We start from the raw sequence: 21,726 nt of genomic DNA, 5'->3' as shown, positions 1-21,726 counted from the left end.
GTGGATCATTGGATCTGCCAGAATATGCTGATAGTGATTCTTTACGTGCTACGTAATCCCATTTTGTTTAATACTAGAATAGTCTTTTCCTACGCTGACTAGTATAGTACACTTTTCAAACGAGAAATTATATGTATTATTCTAATTCGATTCCAAAAATTTACATGACACGATCAGAGAAGTATTTTGCAACAAGTGTTTGTGATTTCAAGATGTTTGTGACTTGTCCTAAACAGGTAAATTTCTGAGTAACCGAAGAGCTTTCTCCCATTGTGGTCTTTGAGACATAACGATACGTCTCAGTACTGGCACAGCTCCTGCTCTTATGATGGCTGTGTGGTTCTCACTGTCCATGCTCAGGTTATACAATACTGATAAACTCGCTTCAACGCACCGCTCGTTCCTTTCTTCTAGAAGCTTTACCAGCGGCTCGATCGCTCCTTGTGAGGCAAGAGTTTGAGTTGATTCTGGAACTTCCTCGGAGACTATCCTGTTCAGTTCCAGAACCGCTGCTTCTTTCGCTTCTGGAGATGAGGAAAAACTGAGTTGTTCCACAAGACTCGGGATTGTTTTGTAGAGGGTTACCTTATGATTCACAAGTAAGATGATATAAGAAACTGGCAAAAAGCTTTTGTAATCGAGATGCAAACTATACCACTGACATACCTCAACGTTGATCGGATTGTTGAGAGATTGAGAGAGAGAGGAGGGAGTGTTGAGTTTGACAAGACAAGCGGCAACCCAGTCTTTGTAGTGTAGTGGGAGCCTTGATCTTAGGATCCTCCTTAGTAATCCCGTGTAGAGCGTCATATCAATACTCTGGCGTAAACACGCAGAGTCAAGAAGTCTTGTCAGTAGCCTTGAAGCAGCAGAGATCGTTAAACCAGCTTCTTCTAGCTCAAGCAAATGGCTCTCTAACTCTGTAGCTTCATTCTCAGGTTCTGCGTTTCCATAATAAACTCGTACGTTGTCAATTTGTCATATAATCATGAGAAACTCATTTGTATCAATTCAAACAGTTAATCTCAAAAGATAAGTTTTGTACCTTCCAGGACTTTTTGTCGGAGAGCAAGATCAAGAACAGTTGTGATATCCTCGGAGATGATCGTGTCCATGTTTGGATTAATGACTACACCAAACTCGATGACGGATATTGCGTTTCTTAGCAGGTTCGGAGAGGCTGTCTTTGCAATCTGGACAAGCCGAGAAAAAACAGCAGCATCCAGAGCTTCCTTCCTGTTCATTCCCACCCCGATATTGAGTATTTGATACTTCTATAACAACAAAAACAATGAACTGAAAGAATAGGAAAACCGAGAAGAAGACTGACCTGGAGTCTACTTTTGATCCGTTCACGGGTCCTTCATAAAACTAAAGGATAAAGAGACATAGTTTAAGCCAAATGAGAAGAAATTTAGAGTAAGATGATATTGAAAAAGAAACATACCTTGGATTCCATTTCCTTGCTGGGATCTAAGATATGAGCAAGTATATCCAGAACCTGCAAAACATTGTTCCCAGAAGACCATTCTGCATCCAGTTATTCCATTATAGCCGAAATATCAAGGAACAAAGGAAGAAGAAAATGAAGTCAGACCTGTTCTGTGACGCTTAGTGAGATATCTGGCTGCTTCAGAAGGTTAATTAAGAACCCTACTGCACCTTCAGCTTCAACCCTCTGGCAAACAGTGCGGCTGCATTTTATCATGCATAAACAATTTCAATCTATGAGGAGAAACTGCTTAACAAAAATATAGATTATACTCAAAAATAAGCACCTAAGAGATAAATTTTTCAACGCACGGATGACAGGTAGTTTAACAGCCTCTTTGTTGTTGTTGGCTAAAAGCTGAACCAAAGGCTTTACAGCTCCGGCTTCCATGAACGAAACCCGCATATCCTCATTGATAGATGCATCAGCAATTGACTCTGCAGCTCTTGTAACTGCCAATTCATCTGCCAATCCAAGAATTAAGACTAAACGAGCCACACCATCTACACAAGGAAGAAGAGTAAGCTGCTGAGATTTCCCAGGCCCTTCAGATTTAATTTCCTTCTCAAATTCAATTGCTCCAATACGGGCAAGAAACTGCTGATTTGTCCTCCCAACTATTGCTTTCATTTTGGCTTCGTCTACGTCGTCAACATTCTTGTCAACATTTAAACCAAGAAGCAGCTCAGACGCACCAAATCTGGAAGGATTTTTTGCCGTCTGCTCGACCTTTATACCATCTGGTAGACTAGGCCAAGAATACAAATCCGGTCTGAAGGACTTGTAAGCATCTGCACCAATAATGGGAATGGGTACAACACCCTCCTCAATGACAAGAATTCTGTAGTATTCGTCTTTGGCGAGCTCCAAAAGCACATTTCTTGCTTCTTTTTTAATAACTTTAGACCCTTTGTTATCTGTATTATCGCTTTTCAACATCTTTGCCTGGATTCCAATTGAGAAGGTAATAAGCAAGCAGAAGCATGACTAACAAATCTACAGTTTTCCATATAAAATACCATTCCCCTCAATGAATCTAAACCAATTTCGCATAATTTCAGTTCTCACCCTTGACTATTAGCTATCATTTCACTCTAATATACCACAGAAAAACCGTACTATATGGACGTATTGTTATATTCTATAAGATAGAAAGCAAAGGTCTTACCAGTTTGGGTATGACTCCTACTTCAACCAGAATCTTGTGGTTCGAGCTGCTTAGGGCTAGATCGGCCAAGACGCCACCAGCTGCTTCCTTAACGTGTACATCATCATCTTCAAGGAAACTAATGAGTAGCCTAAGGATATCAAAGTTAGCAACCTTTTCCCTAATTTCTTCTTCCACAGTCAGATTCCAGAGAGCACATATGCTTTGTTCTTTCACCTGGAAAAACAAAACTAACAAACAATCATACCTCACAATTCAAATCCAACAAAAAAAAGGAGTATATTATTTTGGAATCATAATCCTTCATACCACTGTAGCTAACGAAGGCCGGCTCAATAGAGCAGTTATCTCCTCCAACGCACCACTCTCAGCAACGGATTCTCTATACAGATTGACAGAAGCTATAGAGCGTATAAGCCCAGCAGCAGCTTCACAGGTGGAACTGGACTCAGACTTGAGAAGATTCACAATGAGATTCAAACAACCATGAAATTGCATTATCGCATCAATGCATTCCTTTCCACCCAAAGAATACTTCCATAGCGCCTCTACTGCCTGCTCTCTGTCAAGAGGGTCATTGTCCAAACCAAGCATTCGAACAAACAAGGCCACATAGCTATCACCAACACTTGAAGAGCTTTTATTCCTCACTTCTTCACCATCTTCAAACTAAGCTTATACGCCAACAAACACATACCATCATCGTTCAGTATCTTAACCAGGATACACAAAGCATTAGACTTTAACCTATAATCGATGTTATTTTTCTAATACTTAGACAATCTGAGAAATCAGAGGTCATAATAGGGACTTACAGAAGCGACGGAACTTTTTTCTGTTGTATCGGAGTGTCCAGTTTCTCCACCGTGGGAACGACCAAAACTTGAATTGAGCTCGGAGAAGCCATGACGAAGATGACGATTCGAGTGGATAAGTACCGGAAAGTGGCTGAAGGAGAGTTCGCCTCGCCTTCTTCTAGGCTGTTTTCTAGCTTCGACAGTGAGAAACTGGATTTGGGTGCTCGAGATTGGTAACAGACGCAAACATCGGAGCTCGAGAACGCCGACACCAGAAGATACTGTAGAGAGTGACATAAGAAGCTAATCAGTTCGAAGTGTTTTCTTCTCCAGTGTTCGTTTGGTGCTAGTCTAGCTCTGCTAGATATACCGAGACTACTCGATTTTTTCTCTCTGATTCTTCAAAGGTCTAATCTTTTTTCTTTTCTGTCCCAAAAGGTTTATACTTTACCAAAAATGTGGTTTAGAAGCGAATTGAACTGGCAACCTCACAGGTTTAGGAGAACCTACTAGCTTCACACTTGATATTGTTTTGGTAAAAGCTTTTTGTAGGCACAGCTTCTCAACTTCAGAAGATACAAATGGCAGAAAGAGACTTGGCAAATGTAGATTTAGATGGAGCAAACGAGTTAGGAGGTTAACGTAAGAGCAAATCAATACATAACTTTTATTGTTCCCGAAAAGAAGAAAAACAAAGAACATCTTAAATTAGAAACAGTCTCAACAACTTCTACAACTTTTGAGCTTTGAACAAACTCCTCCGCTCTTCACTCGTTAACCTCCCCCTAATGCTGGTCAAGTTTAAAAAATTTGTAATCTGAGAGCATAAAAATGGCAGTTTTTTCAATCACTTCTCTACACCGACGATAAGGAGACTTGCTTCTCTTGCTTATCGTCCCCCGCAGGTGTATTCACATTCAGTTATTCCACGCTGTCATTACTGTATCGGTGAATTTGTTCAGGTCCAATGACTCCACTAGGTTCTTCACGTAGGCTAAAGCCTCAGGGTTGGCAGACACAGCAGCAGCAGCGGCACAACCAACAGCCAGAAGTGAAGCAGTGGTAGCAATACTTTTGATGCAGCCACCACTGGAGAGTTTCCCAGAGATCACCTTGCAGCATTTGTCTGCATCTTTATAAAGGGACTGGCTTGCACCATTGGCTCCTCCCTCCGCAAGAGCTTTTTCGTTCTGTAGTTAGCAATATATCATTGGATCAGAATCAGTATTTAACAGTTGATAGGGTAGTGAATTATTGACAAAGAGGTATAAAAGATGGAATATTGTTTCGGAACCTTTTGCCTCAAGCTCTTCATTGTTTGGTTGAGAGTGAGGGTTTCCGCAGGAGTCAGCTTAACAGGACGCTCCTTCCACTCGTCACTGAGCTTTTTAAGAACAGTAACACTGGCTTCCAAATTTTCGCTGTAGAGATTTTCCTGTAACCCGATCCACAAAGCAATAAGTAAAAATCCAGTCACAGCTCACAAATAACTCATCTGAGGGAAAAGATAGAGTGAATCCTACCCAGTGCTTGCAGCAATCAACGTTTTGGGTGAGAGCCCAGATAGTAATTGCAGCCGCTTCCTTGGCTAATACGGAATTTCCTGTGCCGAAATATATTACAAAATTTGAATGCATCGTCTTCTAGCGGACGTGTAGGTAGGAGTTTAGAGATAAAGTTTGGCATACCTTCCCCGGCTGCTTTCAGGGCAAACGTGAATATTTGCTGTGTGACTTGCTTCATTGCCTTGCTTCCAGGTGCACCAGCAAGAGACACCTCCTTCAGCAAAGGATATACTGCCTCAAACCTCTCTGTAGCCTGCACGTTAAACCATTTTAGAGATCAAAATCAACCCTCATTCAATTATTTTGGAATCCCAATATTACTTTACCTTCACTCTTGCAGATGATGCAGGGAAAGTTAGTCGAACCAAAATCTCAAACGAAGGAGGTGGAATCAATCGCTCTCCCTTCCTAACAGCCCCATTTACAAGTATTGACCGGGCCTTTGGGTTGGATAAGATCCTGAAAGAAAAAAACAATAACCAATATTAGATAGATAATAATCAGACATAAACAGGACATTGCATGAAAAAACTGAACTCACCTCTCAACCAACTGAAGAATGAGATCCCTCGACTGAGGATTGCAACTCTTGCTACTGACCACCGGTAACAAGTTGTGCGCCCACGAGTACAAGCCTACTGATATATCACCTTGGGAGGCCTGTGCATAGTTATCAGTAAAGAGAAAGCAAATTCAAATTTCAATCATAAAGAAAAACAAAGGTTTTGATAACTTAAGGGTCTTTGTTATACCAAGAATAAAAATTTACAAACCTGAGCGATCATCCAAACTGTAACTGGAAGCTTATCTTGTCCCTGATACTTGGGATTCTCCCTCAAAATTGGCAATATATGGGTCAGAGCATCAGGTTTCTTGCGTAATACAATTGCTACCGTCACAAATATAGCAACCTATTAATCAAATAAATTGCAAAAATATGACGTTAGACATGCAATAATAAGTTAATAACAAGTTCAATCAACTAGACTGATGCATCCACAAAACTGAAGCCATGTAATTGGTATCATTTAGACCAACAAGATAAGACAATAACATTCAGCTACCATAATACCTGAGATTTTGAAGAAGCCTGTTGTGCGCCCTTCTTATTGCCCTTGGCGGCTCCTTGTTGTACAGCCAAGTCAGCAAGAATGCAATCCAATCCCCACAATACAAAGGCTCCAAGTGCCTCAATGGGACGTTGGTTGATCCAATCAGCTGATGTCTTATAGACAGCTTCAGGAAGATGAGAGAGTGGAATCTACTGAAGAAGATTATATCAGCTCTATGAAGAAAAAGAACCCAACAACAAACTATAATCTTTTTTTTTTTTTTGCTAAGTAACAACAAACTATAATCTATGATTAGAGAAGAAACAAAACACACAATGCAGCTATTGGGAACTGTGTCTAACTAATTGTTTGACTTCATCACAATGTCAAAATAGCCGATCGAAAAGATGACTTGATGCATGGCCAAAATTGAAACTTTTGTAACGAACAGAGAGAGACAACTCACATCGATCAGTTTGGATAAAGGAGACTCCTTGAACGTTTTCACCCATGGGAAATGAGCTGATGATACTTGAGAGAGTGCTCTCCCAAAGTAATCAGCATATCTCATTAGCTGAATCTCTGGTTGACTCGCATATGATTCCTATGGAAAGATTCAAAACAAATTAATTAGCAAGACCATCACAATCTCGACTAAAACTAAAACGAATTATACAATCCATGCACATACCGAAGCTTCAACGAGGAAAGCTGCGAGATTCGATACATCAATTTTAGCAGCAGCTTCAGCTAAAGTAACCTTAGGCTTCTTCTCCTTCTTAACCTTGGGTTTCTTAACTTCCTCCGCCTTCAAATTCTCCTTCCCCACCGCTGTTTCACTGTCGCTGTCATCAAAATCATGCCCTTCATCACCGTAACCGTTAGATCTCCGTTTAGATCTCCCCCCATCAGACACATCCGCCGCATCAGAAGCCTTCTTCGCCGCGAGTATCCGTCGATGACGACCTTCAGCTTGCTCCTCAAGAGAACGGAAGACGTTGTCTCCTCCGTTGGCTAAAGCTCCATTGGGAATTAGATTTCCGGTGACACCATTCGCCGCCGCCGCTTGATCCGCAGGTTTTTGCTTCCGGTTGCGTTTTGGGTACACCACTTTCTTCCAACCATGGTCGTTGTTGTGAGAGCTAACATTGGTGGTTTCAAAGCCATTGTACTCCACGGATTCCATCGGATCTATAGCTTTTTCGAAAATTAAAAATTCAATTTTTATGCTTTTTCCCGGCGTGAAACGAGGACGACAACAATGAGACGACGTGATGACTGGACGGAGAGGTATAAATAGGTTCAAGCTGTAATGTTTATTATTTTATTATTTTATTTTTAATTTCGTTGTCGATAATATGACATTTCATTATTATTATTATAATTTTTGGCAATAATATTATGACATTTTACTTTATTGACCAAAAAAAAAAAATAATAATTACTATAATCGAAAACACGAATTAAACCATATTATGTTCGTATATGTTAGCTTTGACTCTTTGAAATGTTCGATAATTACTTTGTAGCTAAATTTTAATTTTACATTTTTTTCGATCTGATCCAAAATTAAGATCTATGGATATTTTAAATTAGAATCTGATTATTCTGATACAAAATCAAGATATCCAGATTCTATATTATTTTTTAGACTAAAATTCCTGTAATAAATAAATAAAATTTTAAATTATACGTTATGTTTTGAAAAGTTGGAATATTTATCAGAATATCCCAAATAAAATCTTCTTTATATTATTTTATAATGATATTACATAGTAGTAATTTATATAATTATTGTTATTTTAATTATTTTTAGCTATATAGTATTACGGACTATATATTTTACAGGTATGAACATATTCAATTTGTTATTTTTTTCTTAGATCTGGATAGATATTCTAAATTCTTAATTTTCTAAGTTTTTGATTTGCGTTCACTCCTGCTAGTATGGCCAAATAAAATTTTGTATTTTGTTAAAAATGCCAAAAGAAAAGAAAAAAAATGTTTAGTCAAAGTCAGATTTGAAAAAAAGGAAAAAAAAAAACTGTGAATGTGCTTATTGGTGTTTGTTTCTGATCCGATGCAAGATCATTTCATTTGTTTTCTTTGCTCTTATAGCACGGATCATAGATAATCTCCATGATAATAAAACTATGCGAGATTTTCTTAATCGTTTAAAACAGATTAAGAAAATCCAACAATTAAGAAAAACTAATATGCAGCTCGTATGAGCACATGCATATTTATTGGCAACTATAAGCAACATTGTCTATCCAGTACCAAAGAATGTGGCTACCACACTTTTCTCTAATACCTCTAAGGCTTTTCCTGATTTAATGCACCTTGGAGTCTTGTATTGACCAATAGGAGCACCTTGTGAGATGAAGAAATCCATAAGAGAGTCAAATGTCCCATGACACACCACCTTTATCTCCAATGGTCCTACTGATTCTTCTTTAAACCGACAGATCTTGTAAACATTGTCCAATGAATCCTCCATTAGTAAACAACACTTGGAGAATGTCTCTTGTTCGAGCTCCATATGCTTCTTGATCTTCCTGTCTTGGCTTTTGTCTTTTACTTCCCAATAAACAACGTAGTGACCCGGGACAGTGGAGATATCAGCATAGCTAGTGAAGTCCACTAGCATGAGATCTGATGAGTCGTCTAGAGCGAGTTTTGCGCGATTAACCGCCTTAAACAGATCCTCTTCGTTAGTCTTGTCCAAGTCAATGCTTAAAACCACGTTGTCCCTTCTTACAAACTTAAACTGTGGTGCTTTGTTGTGGAAACCAGTCACAACTAGAATATCTCCAATTCTTATTCTATATAAGCCTGAAGGAAATTATATAATGAGAGAGCAATATAACTTCTCAATAATCTCAACATTAAAAAAAAAAAAAAAAATCATAATGTTTTATGATCTAGCTCACCTGAGAAATTTGTGACCACAGCTTCATAAGAACATCCGAGTTTCACATCTCCAAGGTCAACAACATCATTCTTATCTCCATCAACTGGTATGAACTCGAAGTAGGACACATTGGGCATGAAAGTGTACGATACATCTTCAGGCTTACACATAGGATTGAGATTTAACCCGAATTGAGTCTCCGACGAAGCATAGATAGTTGAAATGAGAGGCAACATATCATTAGTGTAATAATTCAAGGTGGGAACATACTGTGCCATCGAACCTGTTACAATAGTTTCAATATATTTAGCCTTTGGCCAAAGTCTTGTGATTATACCTTTCCAACACTTTTGCTTGCAAATATTTTCAATGGTGTTTGCCATTTCAGGCTGAGCCCCACCAAGAACTTTAGACACGGAATCTCGACAACCGATGTCCGTGATCCACTCGCTGAGCTGCCCCGATCGGATGTTTGAACACAACTCCTCCCATGAATCTTCAAGAAACTTGATTACTCGAACCATGACTGAAGCAAAGATAGAACCAATTCTTGTAACCTCGTTTCTTTGAACCAGACCACAAAGCAAATGGCAGTAGAGATTCTGTTTGTAGTCTGGACATAATGTGACTTCATCAGGACTGGTGTACGTGTAGTACCAGTTCGATGGACGGTTCTTGAAATAGTTGCTCTTTAAATAGCTACTGCTTGCGACCCGAGCAGGCAAGCCAGAAGGTGTGACGGTTTCGAGTTTAGTGAAGTAAAACATCATCGCCTTTCCTTTCTCCAAACCTTCCACATTACTAGACATAACAAGAATCAATATGGTAATTATATTTAGTAATTTTATGAGTAATTTAATATTGTACATGATTTTTCGTTTTAAGCTATATATGCCTATATGGACTTACTTGCTTATAACGTGCATCCGAAGATCATACATGAAGGTCAAGTTGTCTAAATATTTCTCATTCCATGGCATCATTTTTTGTGCTCCCCCTGAAGTTCCCGTACTACAACCAACCAAGATTATGATATTTTCCCATTTGGAACTTACAAAACAATAATTAACGTAATATTTAATAACATGCAAACGTAAGCCATATCATAATCTTAGGTCTTATACTCGCAATGAAAAATACATGTATAAAAAAAGAAACCAGGAAAACCAATAAATTTTACCTTAGTACGAAACCGGTGATAGGCCGGGCCGAAAGGACATTCGACGGTTCTCCATTCACGACACGTTCGATATATGGCTTAACATCTTCATATGTTACCACCGGTACGTTCTTCTTGAATATCTCTTTATCAAATCTCCCATGAAAGAAGTTTTGGAGATATTTTGTGCTTGAGTTTAGTGTGAGTATCTCCTCCAATACATCGTCTTGTATCTGCTTTACATTTGTTGTTAAATCCTCCAGAACCTTCAGTTTATCAATTTTTTTGGTGAGATGATCACCGACGATTATATCCATATTTGGTTACCTCTCAATTCACCTGAAATTATGAACTGCGCACTTGCTTCTATTTATAGAGCAATACAAAGATGAATACTAAATCACGAAGCACCTGAAATTGATTAAACAAGTCAGAATCAGAAATATTGGTACTTGTGTGAAACGATTTTTGGAAAGATCTTAAGCTACCAAAAGATTCTTCATGTTTGTAACTTAAGACCTCGAGATATTCTAATATATGCTTGACAGAATTAGGTTTCTGAAAAATATGTATATTTTATGGCCTCAACTTCCTCGGATCTTCCGAAGCACATGCATAGCATACAGAATATTTTGAAAGTAAGCTTAAGCTTCACTTCAACTTACTGATACTTTCTTGAACTTACAATCACATGCATGCATATTAAATTATGAATAGTATACTCTTCAGTATGTATATCATCAGTAATACATGTTTTATTACTATTTTGATCCGTCTCTTATAAACCCCTAGTTAATTTGAGTATATCAGTTTATATTAGTAGTTAAAGCATTGTATTTGAGTATATCGTCATTAAATTGATACAACCCTTCAACAACTTTTCTTATTAATTATATGTTACGTTTGGCATAGGCATTCATAAATTTTCAAAAATAACATTACCAGAGAATCGTTAAAAAGGAGACGTGGATAGTATAACTTGAGAATATACAGTTCGGAGTAGCTGCCTCATGAGGTTTTCAAGAGTTGATGATCGACTTCTCACGCCATCTACCGACCAAATCTACTTGGATAATACTTGTAACTTGTAAGGTCACATGTAATGTCACATCCGACTTCAATATAATTTTGCTTATGTATAGTTTTACTTCTATATAACCCATATGTGAATTTTTATACTCGTGATTGTGATTGATAACTCCAAGAAATACATAAACTAACTGTCTAACAGATAATATATAAAATAAACAGTGAACATATCTAGAGAAATCAAAATTCGAATCCCTTATTATCTGCTTTTTTATTATCTCGTCTCAATAACCAATAAAGTTTACTCCTGGATGAAGAAAAATAAGAAAACTTCCAAACAACAATTCCACAAATTGCGCCTACATCAAAGAGTTGTGATTTTCTTGTTAACAAATTTTGGATTTTTATTTTTTGTCCGGTCATTTCTGAACCACTTGCAAAAATCAAATATACTAAAAAAAACGAAATGCAATTTTCACATTTCTGTTACTCTAAACTGCAAAAACTAATTTTTGCATAAACACATTGAGAGAAACACAAATACCAAAAAGAACTTGAAACTTTTTTTTTTCCTGAAACAATCTCATCGATCATAAGAAAGTAAGAAACAAAACAAATCATAAGTTCAAAAACATGACAAAACGAAAAAAAGAACACAAAACCAATCAGAGCAAATTCAAAAGAGAGCTTAATGAGTTGTGACTTTAAGACTAAAAGACTTGTTAATCCAAGCCTTAAAGCTTCTTCCTCCAGCTCCTTTCCTAGCTCCATTAATCGTAAAACTCGATCTTCCATTGTTTCCTTCCACCTTCTTCTCCTCTGGTTTCTTCTTACACAACATAAAGTTCCTCACTCCCACCGACCCTATTGCTTCCCATGGACTCAAAGCTACACCCACAAATAAAATAAAAAATAATACAAATTAAGAGAATTCACAAACCATAGAAACCAAAAAAATACTCAAAAGGGAATTTGAGAAGTCACCTCCAGGTCCAACCATTGGACAATAGAAAACAAAGTCATTGAAATCAGATCCAAGAATGGGAAGACGACCTTCTCTAGCATAACATTTCAAAGCAGTATCAATCACAGCTGCAACGAGATCACCTTCATTAGCAACGAACCTGATCGGACCAGCACTTCCAAGAAACGTTACGCTTATCAAGATTCTGTTTCCTTTAACCATCTGATTCTTCTTCTTGTAAAGCAACATCCTTTTTTTTTATATATATATAATTTTTAAAAACAGATCTTATAAGATGAATGATGTTTTGTCACGGGTCGAGGCCGATGCAACGGTAGTACCAGCCTTGTTTGCAAGAACCAAATGCGAAAACAGAGTCTGTGGAGACAGGGATGATTATAAAGCTCTCCCTTTTTGTTGAAAGGGTGAGCCTAAGATTATCACCGATCCGATTAGTTTCCACCATTCACAAACGCCACCGGAGATTAACACAGCTTATAATATTCCGACGAGGATTTGCCGGAATGTTTTTAGGAAAGATGAGATTTTTGGGTTTTCTCTGCGGTGGCGAAAGGTGGAAACTTTAAGGAGGAATCCGAGAGGATGAAGAAGATTGAAAAAAAAATGGGGAAAATATCGAATTTGTGATTATGATCGGAAGAGGTGTGTAGAGGTATTTAAGGTTTGGTGTTTTAAGGTCCTTTTTGATAAATTTTAAAACTTCTTGGGGAAATTTTGGAATTTTGGAATATTCTCTATTGTTGTTGTTACATTCGTGTTTGTTTTGCATCCATATTTTAAGGAACGTGAGATTTGTTCGTTCTGTTCCAATTTGTATGCATACTTCTAAACAATTCTAAATCGACATGACAGTTCAAAAAATTTCGGAGGAAAAGATCAAAAGATGTACCATAAAAAAAAAATAGTAGATATTCCAAGTAGAATCCTACAAAATATGATTTTTCTAACGACAGGAGTTCTAGACTATTTTAAAGGAAATTATTATATGTATTTTTTTTTCATCCTAGAACTGAAAATCTAATTTCAAAATAAACCTTGTGATGATATATATATACACTTCTTAATTTTAGCGGTGGTAGCTTCAAAAATAAAATAATGCAAACCCAATATACAAAGTTATTTTATATCATTTAACGATCGGTGTAATTAAATATTTTGTTATATACAATTAATAGTTCGAAGAAGCTTATATATGGATCAGTCAGTATCACGGCGACATCTTGTAATTTTTGAACATCCTCGACGATATGGATTCGCCGGTTGTTTTGGACACGTTTTTGGATTTTTAGGATCACATACTGGTTTTATTGGTGCGTAAGGATTAGTTCGGTCTTCACCAGCAAATCCTTTTTTTGGATATCCGATTTCTCTTCCAGCTTCAACGTTCATGATGCTTATTATAAACACAAATGATACGAGTATTGCCATGAGACGAATCAACCTACTTGTTCCTCTCAAGTTGCTCATGATTCTAATATATAATATTCTTGTGAATTGAAGAACAAAAATGTTTCAATCCGTTATTTATATAGTGGATAAATAATTTATATGAAAGATTATTTATATACATATTAGAGTTTTAGTATACATTTATTTGTTTAGAAGTGAATTTACATAACTTTAATCTTTAATCTTTAGTTGTATATATGTCTTAAATCTATTTGATGGTCTAAAGAATTTACTTTGTCTACATGTCTTTTTGGGGAAATATGTATCTTGTGTCATGAAGTAATTGAGATTGTCTTTTGGAAAAGAAAACCATTGTCTTTACTTATTATTATCCCATATATGTATAATTGAAAAGCAAAAAAAAATCCCACAAAGCTCAAATTTTATATGATTTTGCATATTTGTAATATTTTATTGAACATATAGGTTTTTTTGGTTTTTTATATAAGGAGGATTTTTTTTGTCAACATTAGGCCACAATAAGCCGACCCATTAATCAAATTCTTACATTCGTTGGGGGTGGGATTCGATTCTTGGTGTGATGTTGTATGCTCTGAGTATAAAGGAGGATTATGTTTAGATTTTATAAAAACGCGAAAATATATTTCGGTTTGAGTTTAGAAAAGAGGGGATAAGGTTAAAATTTTATAATTAAACAAAATTTTATTTCGGTTTGGGTTCATAAAAGAGTGGTTAACATTTTTTATTTTTCTGGTTTTAATTTTTAAATATAATATGACATAACATATTATTGTATTCTGATTGATTAATTATGAGGAAGTAAATAAGAGAGGTTCATCTCTTAGGAATGAATAAAAAAGGTTCATCCCCTAGAGGTGAATAAGAGAGGTTCATCCCCTATGGGTGAACCTATTGTCCCTACAAATATACACTACTTTGTATAGAAATATATTTCCATGCAGTATATTCTTAAAAACATTTTAAAATTCATAATTGAGTAATACACGATTTGTTACCTTAAAACAAATTGTTTCAAATGTTGACTGAAACAAAGTCTCATTTACTTAAACAGTACTATGTATACACAATTCTACATAAACTATACACCTATATATAAGATTAAACCATTTTGTTGTTCTATATGCAAATAAAATTATTTAAATAAAATCAAAAGATATATATCATGAGTAACTTAAAAGCAACAAGATTCGTACTTGTGGCAATACTCGTGTTATCATGTGTGTTTATGAACATCATGAAGGTGGAAGCTCGAAAAGAACTTGGATATGGAGCAATGAGACATGATGTCGCATCTGGATGTAATCGTAAGTATCCTTCAACATGTCGACCAAAACGACCGGTGAATTCATATAGACGAGGATGTGAGAAAAGTACGAGATGTGATCGAGTTGGTGATGACAAAGACCAAGGAGTTCTTTCAAACAATTTATAATGAAAACATATTTGAAATGTAACTACACGATATGATCATTAATGAATGTATCCATGATTTTGTTAACGCTAGCAAAAATATGGCGTAAAGTTGCAGTGATCTATTTAAAAAAAATCCCTCTTCAGTTTCTCAACAGTTTATTAAACAAATGTTATCGTTTAGATCTATGGTACTTATATATACGATTTTGGAATTACATGTATCTTATATAAGATATATCAGCTATATAGGTATATATCTCTTCAAAAATGATTCTTTTTTTTTGCTATCAAAAATGTTTAAACCATGATATATATGTAGTGAAAAGATTTATGAAAGTTTAGCTATACATATTAAAATTTAAGTGAATTTATTTATTTTAGTTAATCATTGTGAGGTGATTTTTTAATTTTATATTCTTAGATGTATTTGTGTCACTACATTTTATCTACATTTCTTAAATAGAGATAATGCTAAATTCGGGATATGTAGAGTGAATAATTTTTATGATGGATATATATAAAAAGTAATTATTATAAAATTGAATTTATATTAAAAAATACAGATTGATATAATTTGTCTAGATTTAGATGTATTTATGTGATAATATTATTGGGAGGTCTATTAAAATGATTTCTTGTATAGGACATGAAATCTGTACATATTAGTGTTCATAATAAGTATGATTTTTTTTTTTTTACTATATGATGACATGATTTTACTTTGTCATAAAATTATTGGTTGGCCTATTGAAACAAATCACAACTCTTACTAAAAGTGTTGTCTTGTTGCTATGAAGTTGTGGATGCCTTTCATGTATTTTGTTATTATCATCTCAAAAACCAAAAGAAAACAATTTAACTCTTACGACTAAATCAAAGCATATTAAAGATTCTCCAGACGATGCTTACGTAAACCAAAAAAAAAAGGGCAGGAGACTTTTTACAGAGGCCTTAAACATCATTCATTCTGTTTTGACTATTCTACTGCAACTTCTTCTCTTCTGATAATCAAAGGACAAGACAAAAGACAAAGAGGCAAGTGAATTTGTCGGAGAAGACATGGAGAATCTGGTTGGACTTCTTAGAATCAGAGTGAAGAGAGGGATTAATCTTGTTAGTCGTGATTCTAATACCAGCGACCCTTTCGTCGTCATAACCATGGGTTCTCAGGTATCTCTTATGTTCTCTGTCATAACCATTGTGTTCTGATTCGTCTGAGATATGATTGAGTATCCCATTTATACTCTATAGATTACAATTTCTAAAAATGGAACCTTTAGATGATTTGGGAATTACTCTGATTGTGATGGAACTTATTTATAAAGGAGGTTTAAGAGACTTTTGACGATTTCAATCAATTTGCTTCAGAAACTGAAGACTCGTGGTGTGGAAAATAGCTGCAACCCTGAGTGGGACGATGAATTGACGCTTGGAATCAATGATCCTAATCAACATGTGAATCTCGTGAGTTAGTTCTTGATTTTCTTGAAATATGCTTCTTTGTTGTTAGATTCTTGATCTTCCAGAAAAAGTCTTTTTAAAAAAAAGTAATTTATTTGAGGTTCCGTGAAGATATTATGTTTCTGATTGTTTTCTATAATGAATCCTTGTAGGAAGTGTATGATAAGGATACATTCACCTCGCATGACACGATGGGAGATGCGAAGATAGACATCACGCCGTTTTTTGAGGCTCAAGGAATGGATGTTCAAGAACTCTCTGATGAAACCGAGATCCGTAGAGTGAAGCCGAGTGGAGACAACTGTTTGGCTGAAGAGAGCAGAATCATCTTTAGTAATGGAAAGATTGTCCAAGATATGATTCTCAAGCTGAGAAATGTTGAAACCGGCAAGGTTGAGATACAAATCGAGTGGATCAATGTTCCTGGTTCAAGCGATCTTTGAAAGACACATGTATATTCTGTAGAGCAAGTTTCTTGAATTGTATTATATTGTAATAAGGCAGTGACAATGTCAATATACTCATACCTAACTCATAATGTTATAACTTGCATATGCGCACACACATAGAGTAAGAGTACTTTATGGCTTGGACAAGAGGTTTTCAATGAACTCTTTAATTTGGACACTTTTGATTTAATGAACTATAGGGTGAGCCACACAACATGTTGCAAACTTGCAAGTTGATTAGAACTCAAACATATACGTGATAGTAACTCTAGTTTATGATATGCAATTAAAATTTTTAACTAGTAGTACTAGACATGGTTATGTTACATTTTCATAACTTTTTTGTTTGATTATTTTTACTATGTGGAATGTTAATTAGTTTAACGTTAAGTCTACTTAGATACATATTTCTGAATTTTATAGAATTAAATCACTCTTATTTTAACTAGTTGAACTAGTATCATGCTTTAACCCTATTAGAAAAAATTGATACTAGATTTGGCCACACCTGACCGTAGTATTTTTACATCTCACACAAAGAGCCTCTACACCTCAGACAAGAGGTGTTCGTCGATCTCTTTGGACATTGATTTGAAGAACGGCAGCATATTCTCCGGGTGAGCCACGTTCTCGTCAATCTTCTCGTACTTCCCGTGCCAGTTAACCACACTTCCAGGCCCTCCTTGCTTGGGAGTCACCTGGATCTTGAGCACGAAGCTCTTGAACTCATTCATTAGATCACCTTCTATCACACTAAACGTGATCGAATTCTTCTCCGGCTCCACTGCCTCGATCCTATCCTTGGCTATCTTTGGCTGTCCATCTAGGCAAAAACATTTTCACCAATCATTTTTTCTTTTTTCACTTTTGTTTCAACTTAACTGTCGCAATTTCATAAGTTTCAATAATTCGATTATATTGTTACCTGATATTATTTCGATTATATAAAATAAAATTTATTGTCTAGATCTTCTGAAGGATAAAATTTGAATTTAAAAATATATATATATATATATATATAAATGTAAACCATATTTTTGTGTATTAGTAACATTAGATTTACCAAGAACGTAGTTCCAAGTGACGATTGTGCCAACTTTTCCCCACTCTCCCTCATGAAGATCACATCTTTGGATGTTGTTAGGAGTGGCTTTCGACATATGGTGTGGTCTTCCCGCAAGCATATGGTGGAACTTCCCCGCTGGAGCTCTAATCTCAACGTCCAATACAAGCTCCCCAAACAGAGCTGACATCTCTGGCGTTGCCTCTACCGCCTCCATGATTTCTTTTGGCTTGTGGAATTGCAATTAGAGTGAGTGACTCCCTTATGAGAGAGTAGACCCCTTTTATGGACAAGATAAATTAAATAAAGGAGATCGTGCCTGAGCAGCTACTGAAAGAAGACAAATGAGAAGATTTCACTATTTATAGTACTAGTAGGTAAGTTGTCACTTGAGCGGATAAGTTATATTTATCCCACCTATCGTCGTCCCATGCCATATCATTCATGACTCATTGCAAAAATAAATGATTATAGATTTATTATCTGATCAAGCACTCATTGTATATTGAAATATTAGAGTAAAATTGGTAGAAAGTGACCACTACAAAACAATATTTAAATTTTCTAATTTTATGTGCTTTCCGAAAATTTTGGCCTTTCTAATTTTTTCTCTTCTGTATATTATTAGCACACAGTATGTATGAGTAGAAAAAGAAAAGCAAAATCCAGTGCTAGTTATCTAATGTGGAACATTAGGTAGATACAAATACAACTACTACCACCATGACACATTTCGAATAAAATAACTAATATTAGTCGTTGATATATCCTATTGATTGATATCAAAGTCTTCAGCAAGCTGTATTCATATATATATATATATATCTCATTATTAAGTCTAATGAATTAGTCATTCACATGTAACATATGAAATGTGACATGTTACCTACCTATCTATGTATATGCCAATCGTTTACTCATGAGAAAAAAAAATTCAGCTACGTTTAAGATTGTTATAACGTGGAAGTATGAATTTCATGGTCACTGAGGACCTGCGAATCTGGGATGCAACTGAATCCACTGACGCTAAGAAAAAAATGCTAAAAATACAAAAGACTTATTTTAGCTAGCAATGAAAAAAAAAACTCTTTATATAGACGATGAAGAATCTTGAAATAGAAAGTGTTTAAGTGTGTCTTAGTTAATGCTTCTTACTTATGAAAACTATGATGTTATTACGAATGTGGGAAAAATAATATAACCGTAACTCGTTTCACTTAATTACTACGTATTTGACTACATCAATGGACAGAAGAACGATTTTGTTAATTGGAAGCTGATTATTCTGTATGGGAAAAGGGAGGTTTAATTTAAAGCAAATTTAAAATGCATTTTTACATAAATTTATGGTATGTTCTATAACGTACAGAATTTTCGTTATTATTACAAACTATTTATTCATTCATTGTTGAAAAGAGAATAAGCATAGGCGAAGCCTATATAGATCAACACAATTACACAAAGGTCACAGTTTGCAACTAATACAACTTCAAGCGTAAGTAAACAAACTCTGCAATAGCGGACACCACATATGACATACTTGCAGACTAGATCTCTTCATAGAGAGAGCACATTATTGAGACATCTTACACAACACCACAACACATAGATAGATAAATAGATTGATATCCGAAGAGTCCTCTAGACTTCGGACAATAGCATTTCTCCCATGTCTCTGGATGCCTTAATAATCAAGGCGAGCAGTTTCTCCGGGTGAGCCACCTTCTCGTCAATCCTCTCATATTTGAAGTGACAGCTAACCACACTTCCAGGTCCTCTTAGCTTTGGGGTTGCATGGATAGAGATGAAGAAGCTCTTGAAGTCTTTCATCATATCTCCATCGATTACCTTGAACACTAACAGATTCTTCTCATGATCAACTGCCATGATCCTCTGCTTCATCACCTTTGGCTCCCCATCTGCATCCATAACGAAAGGGTTTATCAATAAAATCTCTTATGTTGTTTCATAAATATATATCCAGATAAATGTTTGTGTTTACCAATCACATAGTTCCAGACAATGACACTGCCAAGTTTGCCAAACTCCCCCTGACGCAAAGTACATCCCTTGACGTTGTCAGGAGTGGATTTTGCAATATCATTTGGTCTTCCAGCAAGCATTTGGTAGTACTTCTTTGCCGAAGCTTTGATCTCAACATCTTCCTTAAGCTCGCCTTCTAGAGAAGACTGACGTGTAGCTTGTGCCATTTTTTTTATACAGATGTTTTGCTTCTCGAGATTTTTAATGTGAGGTGAGTGACTCTCTTTGAAATTCATAGCCACTTTTATAGAGGAAAAATGAGCAATTTGTGACTAGGCAATAATTAAACTTGTGGTATTATTTTACTTAAAAGTTTATGCTCTGATCATGACCATTTTTTATTCCCTGTGTTTTAGTTGTTTCATGGTAGCCTGGTAGGGCTTGTTTTCAGTTGCTTGGTTTACGTTTGCGTTTAGATGCATGTTTATATTCTTATCTTATTAACGTTCAGCACAAAACATTTAAGTGGTTTTTTTTTTCCAAAAATCATTGTAAAGTTATAGTAAGAACTGTATGCGGCAGATAAATATGTTTGCAGATTGGAGAGTTTCGTCTTTACCATTCATAAATTATACTTTATAGTAACGTAGACCAAAACAAATATCAACTACATATCAGTTTAACGTAGAAACAAATTCAATTGGCGAATTGTTATCTGCTTGAGAGTAGTCTAACATTTTGATAGTTTATTATGCTTCACCCGCAATGGTATAATATGTCGAATCACTCAATGAATGGCTAATAACAACTATAGAATTCATGTAGTCATGCATGGGAATCATTTCAGTGATGTGTCTCCACTAAAATAATATGGCGTGTTTCAAGATTGTTATAGGCTGCTATTATTGACCACTTCCATCTTACCAAAGACAAGACTAGACCCGTGTACAAAACCGATACCATAATTCAGACAAGGTATGCTGTCTTGAGGACGTGCATGTAGTGATGTAGAATCTGCAAATTAAAATAACTTCTCCTATGTATAGTCCCATTCCCATATGACTTATCACAACACTACTATTTATAGATTATGGGGAAAACATGTGGTGTATGTATAATGTATCCAATAACTTTAAGAAAATGGTTGTATGGGCATGAAAAATATACTAATAGAAATTATGTAAATATTATGGCGAAAAATAAGACCATTTAAGAACAAGGAAATCCAAAAGCCAATGGTCCTGAACGAAAACCACAGGAAGAATAAGAAGAACCTGAACTGACGGTGGAAAATAAACGAGAGGAATAATCTCAAATAAAATCTAAAATTTGAGAAAACGTATACTAATCCAAAATAGAGTTAAAAGGGAATTACTTTTATCATTTTCTTGTCAATTTTCTCTTTTGTGAAATTCCTAAAATCTTTATTCTTTAGGTAAAATGTACGTCTCGTATAACTTCGATGCATGTTGTTAGAAGTGGTCTCAACACATGGTGTGTTCTTCCGGCAAGCATATGGTGGAACTTCCCCGCCGGAGCTTTAAACGTCCAATACAAGCTCGCCAAACATCTCTGGCGTTGCCTTTACCACTTTAATAATGTCTTTTGCCAAATGAAAATCCAATTATATATAGTGATTGTAACAATAAAATAATGGTAGATACTACTGTATTAACTTGCACGATATTATATTTTAAATTTCCTATGATGTCAATTTTTTATAACATTCCCCAAGAATCTTCATAGTACGGAGATATGCATGTTT

At 35.7% G+C, this 21,726-nt stretch overlaps 9 protein-coding genes across 9 annotated transcripts; 2 read left to right on the top strand and 7 right to left on the bottom strand.

Moving 5' to 3' along the window:
• Positions 1–112: 112 nt before the first annotated feature.
• Positions 113–3,986, bottom strand: LOC17900622. The gene is made up of 10 exons (XM_006306700.2): positions 3,476–3,986; positions 2,970–3,329; positions 2,661–2,876; positions 1,779–2,437; positions 1,598–1,694; positions 1,448–1,501; positions 1,331–1,371; positions 1,046–1,236; positions 667–941; positions 113–585 (listed from the first exon to the last, which is right to left on the bottom strand). Exons 1-10 carry the CDS (start codon positions 3,752–3,754, stop codon positions 229–231), a joined length of 2,529 nt encoding a protein of 842 aa, XP_006306762.1. The 5' UTR covers positions 3,755–3,986; the 3' UTR covers positions 113–228.
• Positions 3,987–4,094: 108 nt separating this feature from the next.
• Positions 4,095–8,215, bottom strand: LOC17900603 (transmembrane protein 214). The gene is made up of 11 exons (XM_006306918.2): positions 8,196–8,215; positions 6,766–7,381; positions 6,541–6,678; positions 6,095–6,283; positions 5,796–5,933; positions 5,564–5,682; positions 5,349–5,481; positions 5,146–5,275; positions 4,981–5,060; positions 4,752–4,892; positions 4,095–4,647 (listed from the first exon to the last, which is right to left on the bottom strand). Exons 1-11 carry the CDS (start codon positions 8,213–8,215, stop codon positions 4,375–4,377), a joined length of 1,977 nt encoding a protein of 658 aa, XP_006306980.2. The 3' UTR covers positions 4,095–4,374.
• Positions 8,166–10,464, bottom strand: LOC17898252 (4-substituted benzoates-glutamate ligase GH3.12). The gene is made up of 4 exons (XM_006306054.2): positions 10,169–10,464; positions 9,898–9,999; positions 9,008–9,789; positions 8,166–8,909 (listed from the first exon to the last, which is right to left on the bottom strand). Exons 1-4 carry the CDS (start codon positions 10,462–10,464, stop codon positions 8,344–8,346), a joined length of 1,746 nt encoding a protein of 581 aa, XP_006306116.1. The 3' UTR covers positions 8,166–8,343.
• A 1,355-nt stretch (positions 10,465–11,819) lies between these two features.
• Positions 11,820–12,855, bottom strand: LOC17896771 (uncharacterized protein At4g22758). Its single transcript, XM_006305697.2, has 2 exons — positions 12,161–12,855; positions 11,820–12,064 (listed from the first exon to the last, which is right to left on the bottom strand). Exons 1-2 carry the CDS (start codon positions 12,387–12,389, stop codon positions 11,865–11,867), a joined length of 429 nt encoding a protein of 142 aa, XP_006305759.1. The 5' UTR covers positions 12,390–12,855; the 3' UTR covers positions 11,820–11,864.
• Positions 12,856–13,263: 408 nt separating this feature from the next.
• On the bottom strand, positions 13,264–13,643 carry LOC17897667 (protein RALF-like 3). The gene has a single exon (XM_006304812.2). The coding sequence runs from the start codon at positions 13,626–13,628 to the stop codon at positions 13,359–13,361; it is 270 nt and encodes an 89-aa protein (XP_006304874.1). The 5' UTR covers positions 13,629–13,643; the 3' UTR covers positions 13,264–13,358.
• A 1,111-nt stretch (positions 13,644–14,754) lies between these two features.
• On the top strand, positions 14,755–15,024 carry LOC111828614 (protein RALF-like 3). The gene has a single exon (XM_023776972.1). It carries the CDS (start codon positions 14,755–14,757, stop codon positions 15,022–15,024), a length of 270 nt encoding a protein of 89 aa, XP_023632740.1.
• An 888-nt stretch (positions 15,025–15,912) lies between these two features.
• LOC17897668 (protein C2-DOMAIN ABA-RELATED 8) lies at positions 15,913–17,032 on the top strand. The gene is made up of 3 exons (XM_006304204.2): positions 15,913–16,175; positions 16,374–16,469; positions 16,619–17,032. The coding sequence occupies exons 1-3, from the start codon at positions 16,065–16,067 to the stop codon at positions 16,907–16,909; spliced, it is 498 nt and encodes a 165-aa protein (XP_006304266.1). The 5' UTR covers positions 15,913–16,064; the 3' UTR covers positions 16,910–17,032.
• Positions 17,033–17,290: 258 nt separating this feature from the next.
• Positions 17,291–18,304, bottom strand: LOC17899305 (MLP-like protein 31). The gene is made up of 2 exons (XM_006304205.2): positions 17,979–18,304; positions 17,291–17,738 (listed from the first exon to the last, which is right to left on the bottom strand). The coding sequence occupies exons 1-2, from the start codon at positions 18,193–18,195 to the stop codon at positions 17,461–17,463; spliced, it is 495 nt and encodes a 164-aa protein (XP_006304267.1). The 5' UTR covers positions 18,196–18,304; the 3' UTR covers positions 17,291–17,460.
• A 1,039-nt stretch (positions 18,305–19,343) lies between these two features.
• On the bottom strand, positions 19,344–20,221 carry LOC17899304 (MLP-like protein 31). The gene is made up of 2 exons (XM_006305669.2): positions 19,981–20,221; positions 19,344–19,897 (listed from the first exon to the last, which is right to left on the bottom strand). Exons 1-2 carry the CDS (start codon positions 20,186–20,188, stop codon positions 19,620–19,622), a joined length of 486 nt encoding a protein of 161 aa, XP_006305731.1. The 5' UTR covers positions 20,189–20,221; the 3' UTR covers positions 19,344–19,619.
• Positions 20,222–21,726: the final 1,505 nt, after the last annotated feature.

This window comes from Capsella rubella, unplaced genomic scaffold, assembly GCF_000375325.1.
Source record: "Capsella rubella cultivar Monte Gargano unplaced genomic scaffold, Caprub1_0 scaffold_1, whole genome shotgun sequence".
Classification (NCBI taxonomy): Eukaryota; Viridiplantae; Streptophyta; class Magnoliopsida; order Brassicales; family Brassicaceae; genus Capsella; species Capsella rubella.
This window is presented reverse-complemented; position numbering and strand designations above follow the sequence as displayed.

Coding starts and splice junctions, on each gene's coding strand:
- LOC17896771 (XM_006305697.2), bottom strand. CDS start 12,389: ATGTTGCTTTACAAGAAGAAGAATCAGATGGTTAAAGGAAACAGAATC. Junction 12,065..12,160: donor TCCAATGGTTGGACCTGGAG/GTGACTTCTCAA, acceptor TTGTGGGTGTAG/CTTTGAGTCCATGGGAAGCA.
- LOC17897668 (XM_006304204.2), top strand. CDS start 16,065: ATGGAGAATCTGGTTGGACTTCTTAGAATCAGAGTGAAGAGAGGGATT. Junction 16,176..16,373: donor TCATAACCATGGGTTCTCAG/GTATCTCTTATG, acceptor AATTTGCTTCAG/AAACTGAAGACTCGTGGTGT. Junction 16,470..16,618: donor CTAATCAACATGTGAATCTC/GTGAGTTAGTTC, acceptor GAATCCTTGTAG/GAAGTGTATGATAAGGATAC.
- LOC111828614 (XM_023776972.1), top strand. CDS start 14,755: ATGAGTAACTTAAAAGCAACAAGATTCGTACTTGTGGCAATACTCGTG.
- LOC17900603 (XM_006306918.2), bottom strand. CDS start 8,215: ATGGAGATTATCTATGATCC. Junction 6,679..6,765: donor CTTTCCTCGTTGAAGCTTCG/GTATGTGCATGG, acceptor ATCTTTCCATAG/GAATCATATGCGAGTCAACC. Junction 5,683..5,795: donor CAGTTTGGATGATCGCTCAG/GTTTGTAAATTT, acceptor AACTATGCACAG/GCCTCCCAAGGTGATATATC.
- LOC17900622 (XM_006306700.2), bottom strand. CDS start 3,754: ATGTCACTCTCTACAGTATCTTCTGGTGTCGGCGTTCTCGAGCTCCGA. Junction 2,877..2,969: donor GGCCTTCGTTAGCTACAGTG/GTATGAAGGATT, acceptor TTGTTTTTCCAG/GTGAAAGAACAAAGCATATG. Junction 1,372..1,447: donor GCAAGGAAATGGAATCCAAG/GTATGTTTCTTT, acceptor TTTATCCTTTAG/TTTTATGAAGGACCCGTGAA.
- LOC17899305 (XM_006304205.2), bottom strand. CDS start 18,195: ATGGAGGCGGTAGAGGCAACGCCAGAGATGTCAGCTCTGTTTGGGGAG. Junction 17,739..17,978: donor CACTTGGAACTACGTTCTTG/GTAAATCTAATG, acceptor GTTTTTGCCTAG/ATGGACAGCCAAAGATAGCC.
- LOC17898252 (XM_006306054.2), bottom strand. CDS start 10,464: ATGGATATAATCGTCGGTGATCATCTCACCAAAAAAATTGATAAACTG. Junction 10,000..10,168: donor ATCACCGGTTTCGTACTAAG/GTAAAATTTATT, acceptor GGTTGGTTGTAG/TACGGGAACTTCAGGGGGAG. Junction 8,910..9,007: donor TGTGGTCACAAATTTCTCAG/GTGAGCTAGATC, acceptor AATTTCCTTCAG/GCTTATATAGAATAAGAATT.
- LOC17897667 (XM_006304812.2), bottom strand. CDS start 13,628: ATGAGCAACTTGAGAGGAACAAGTAGGTTGATTCGTCTCATGGCAATA.
- LOC17899304 (XM_006305669.2), bottom strand. CDS start 20,188: ATGGCACAAGCTACACGTCAGTCTTCTCTAGAAGGCGAGCTTAAGGAA. Junction 19,898..19,980: donor TGTCTGGAACTATGTGATTG/GTAAACACAAAC, acceptor TTATGGATGCAG/ATGGGGAGCCAAAGGTGATG.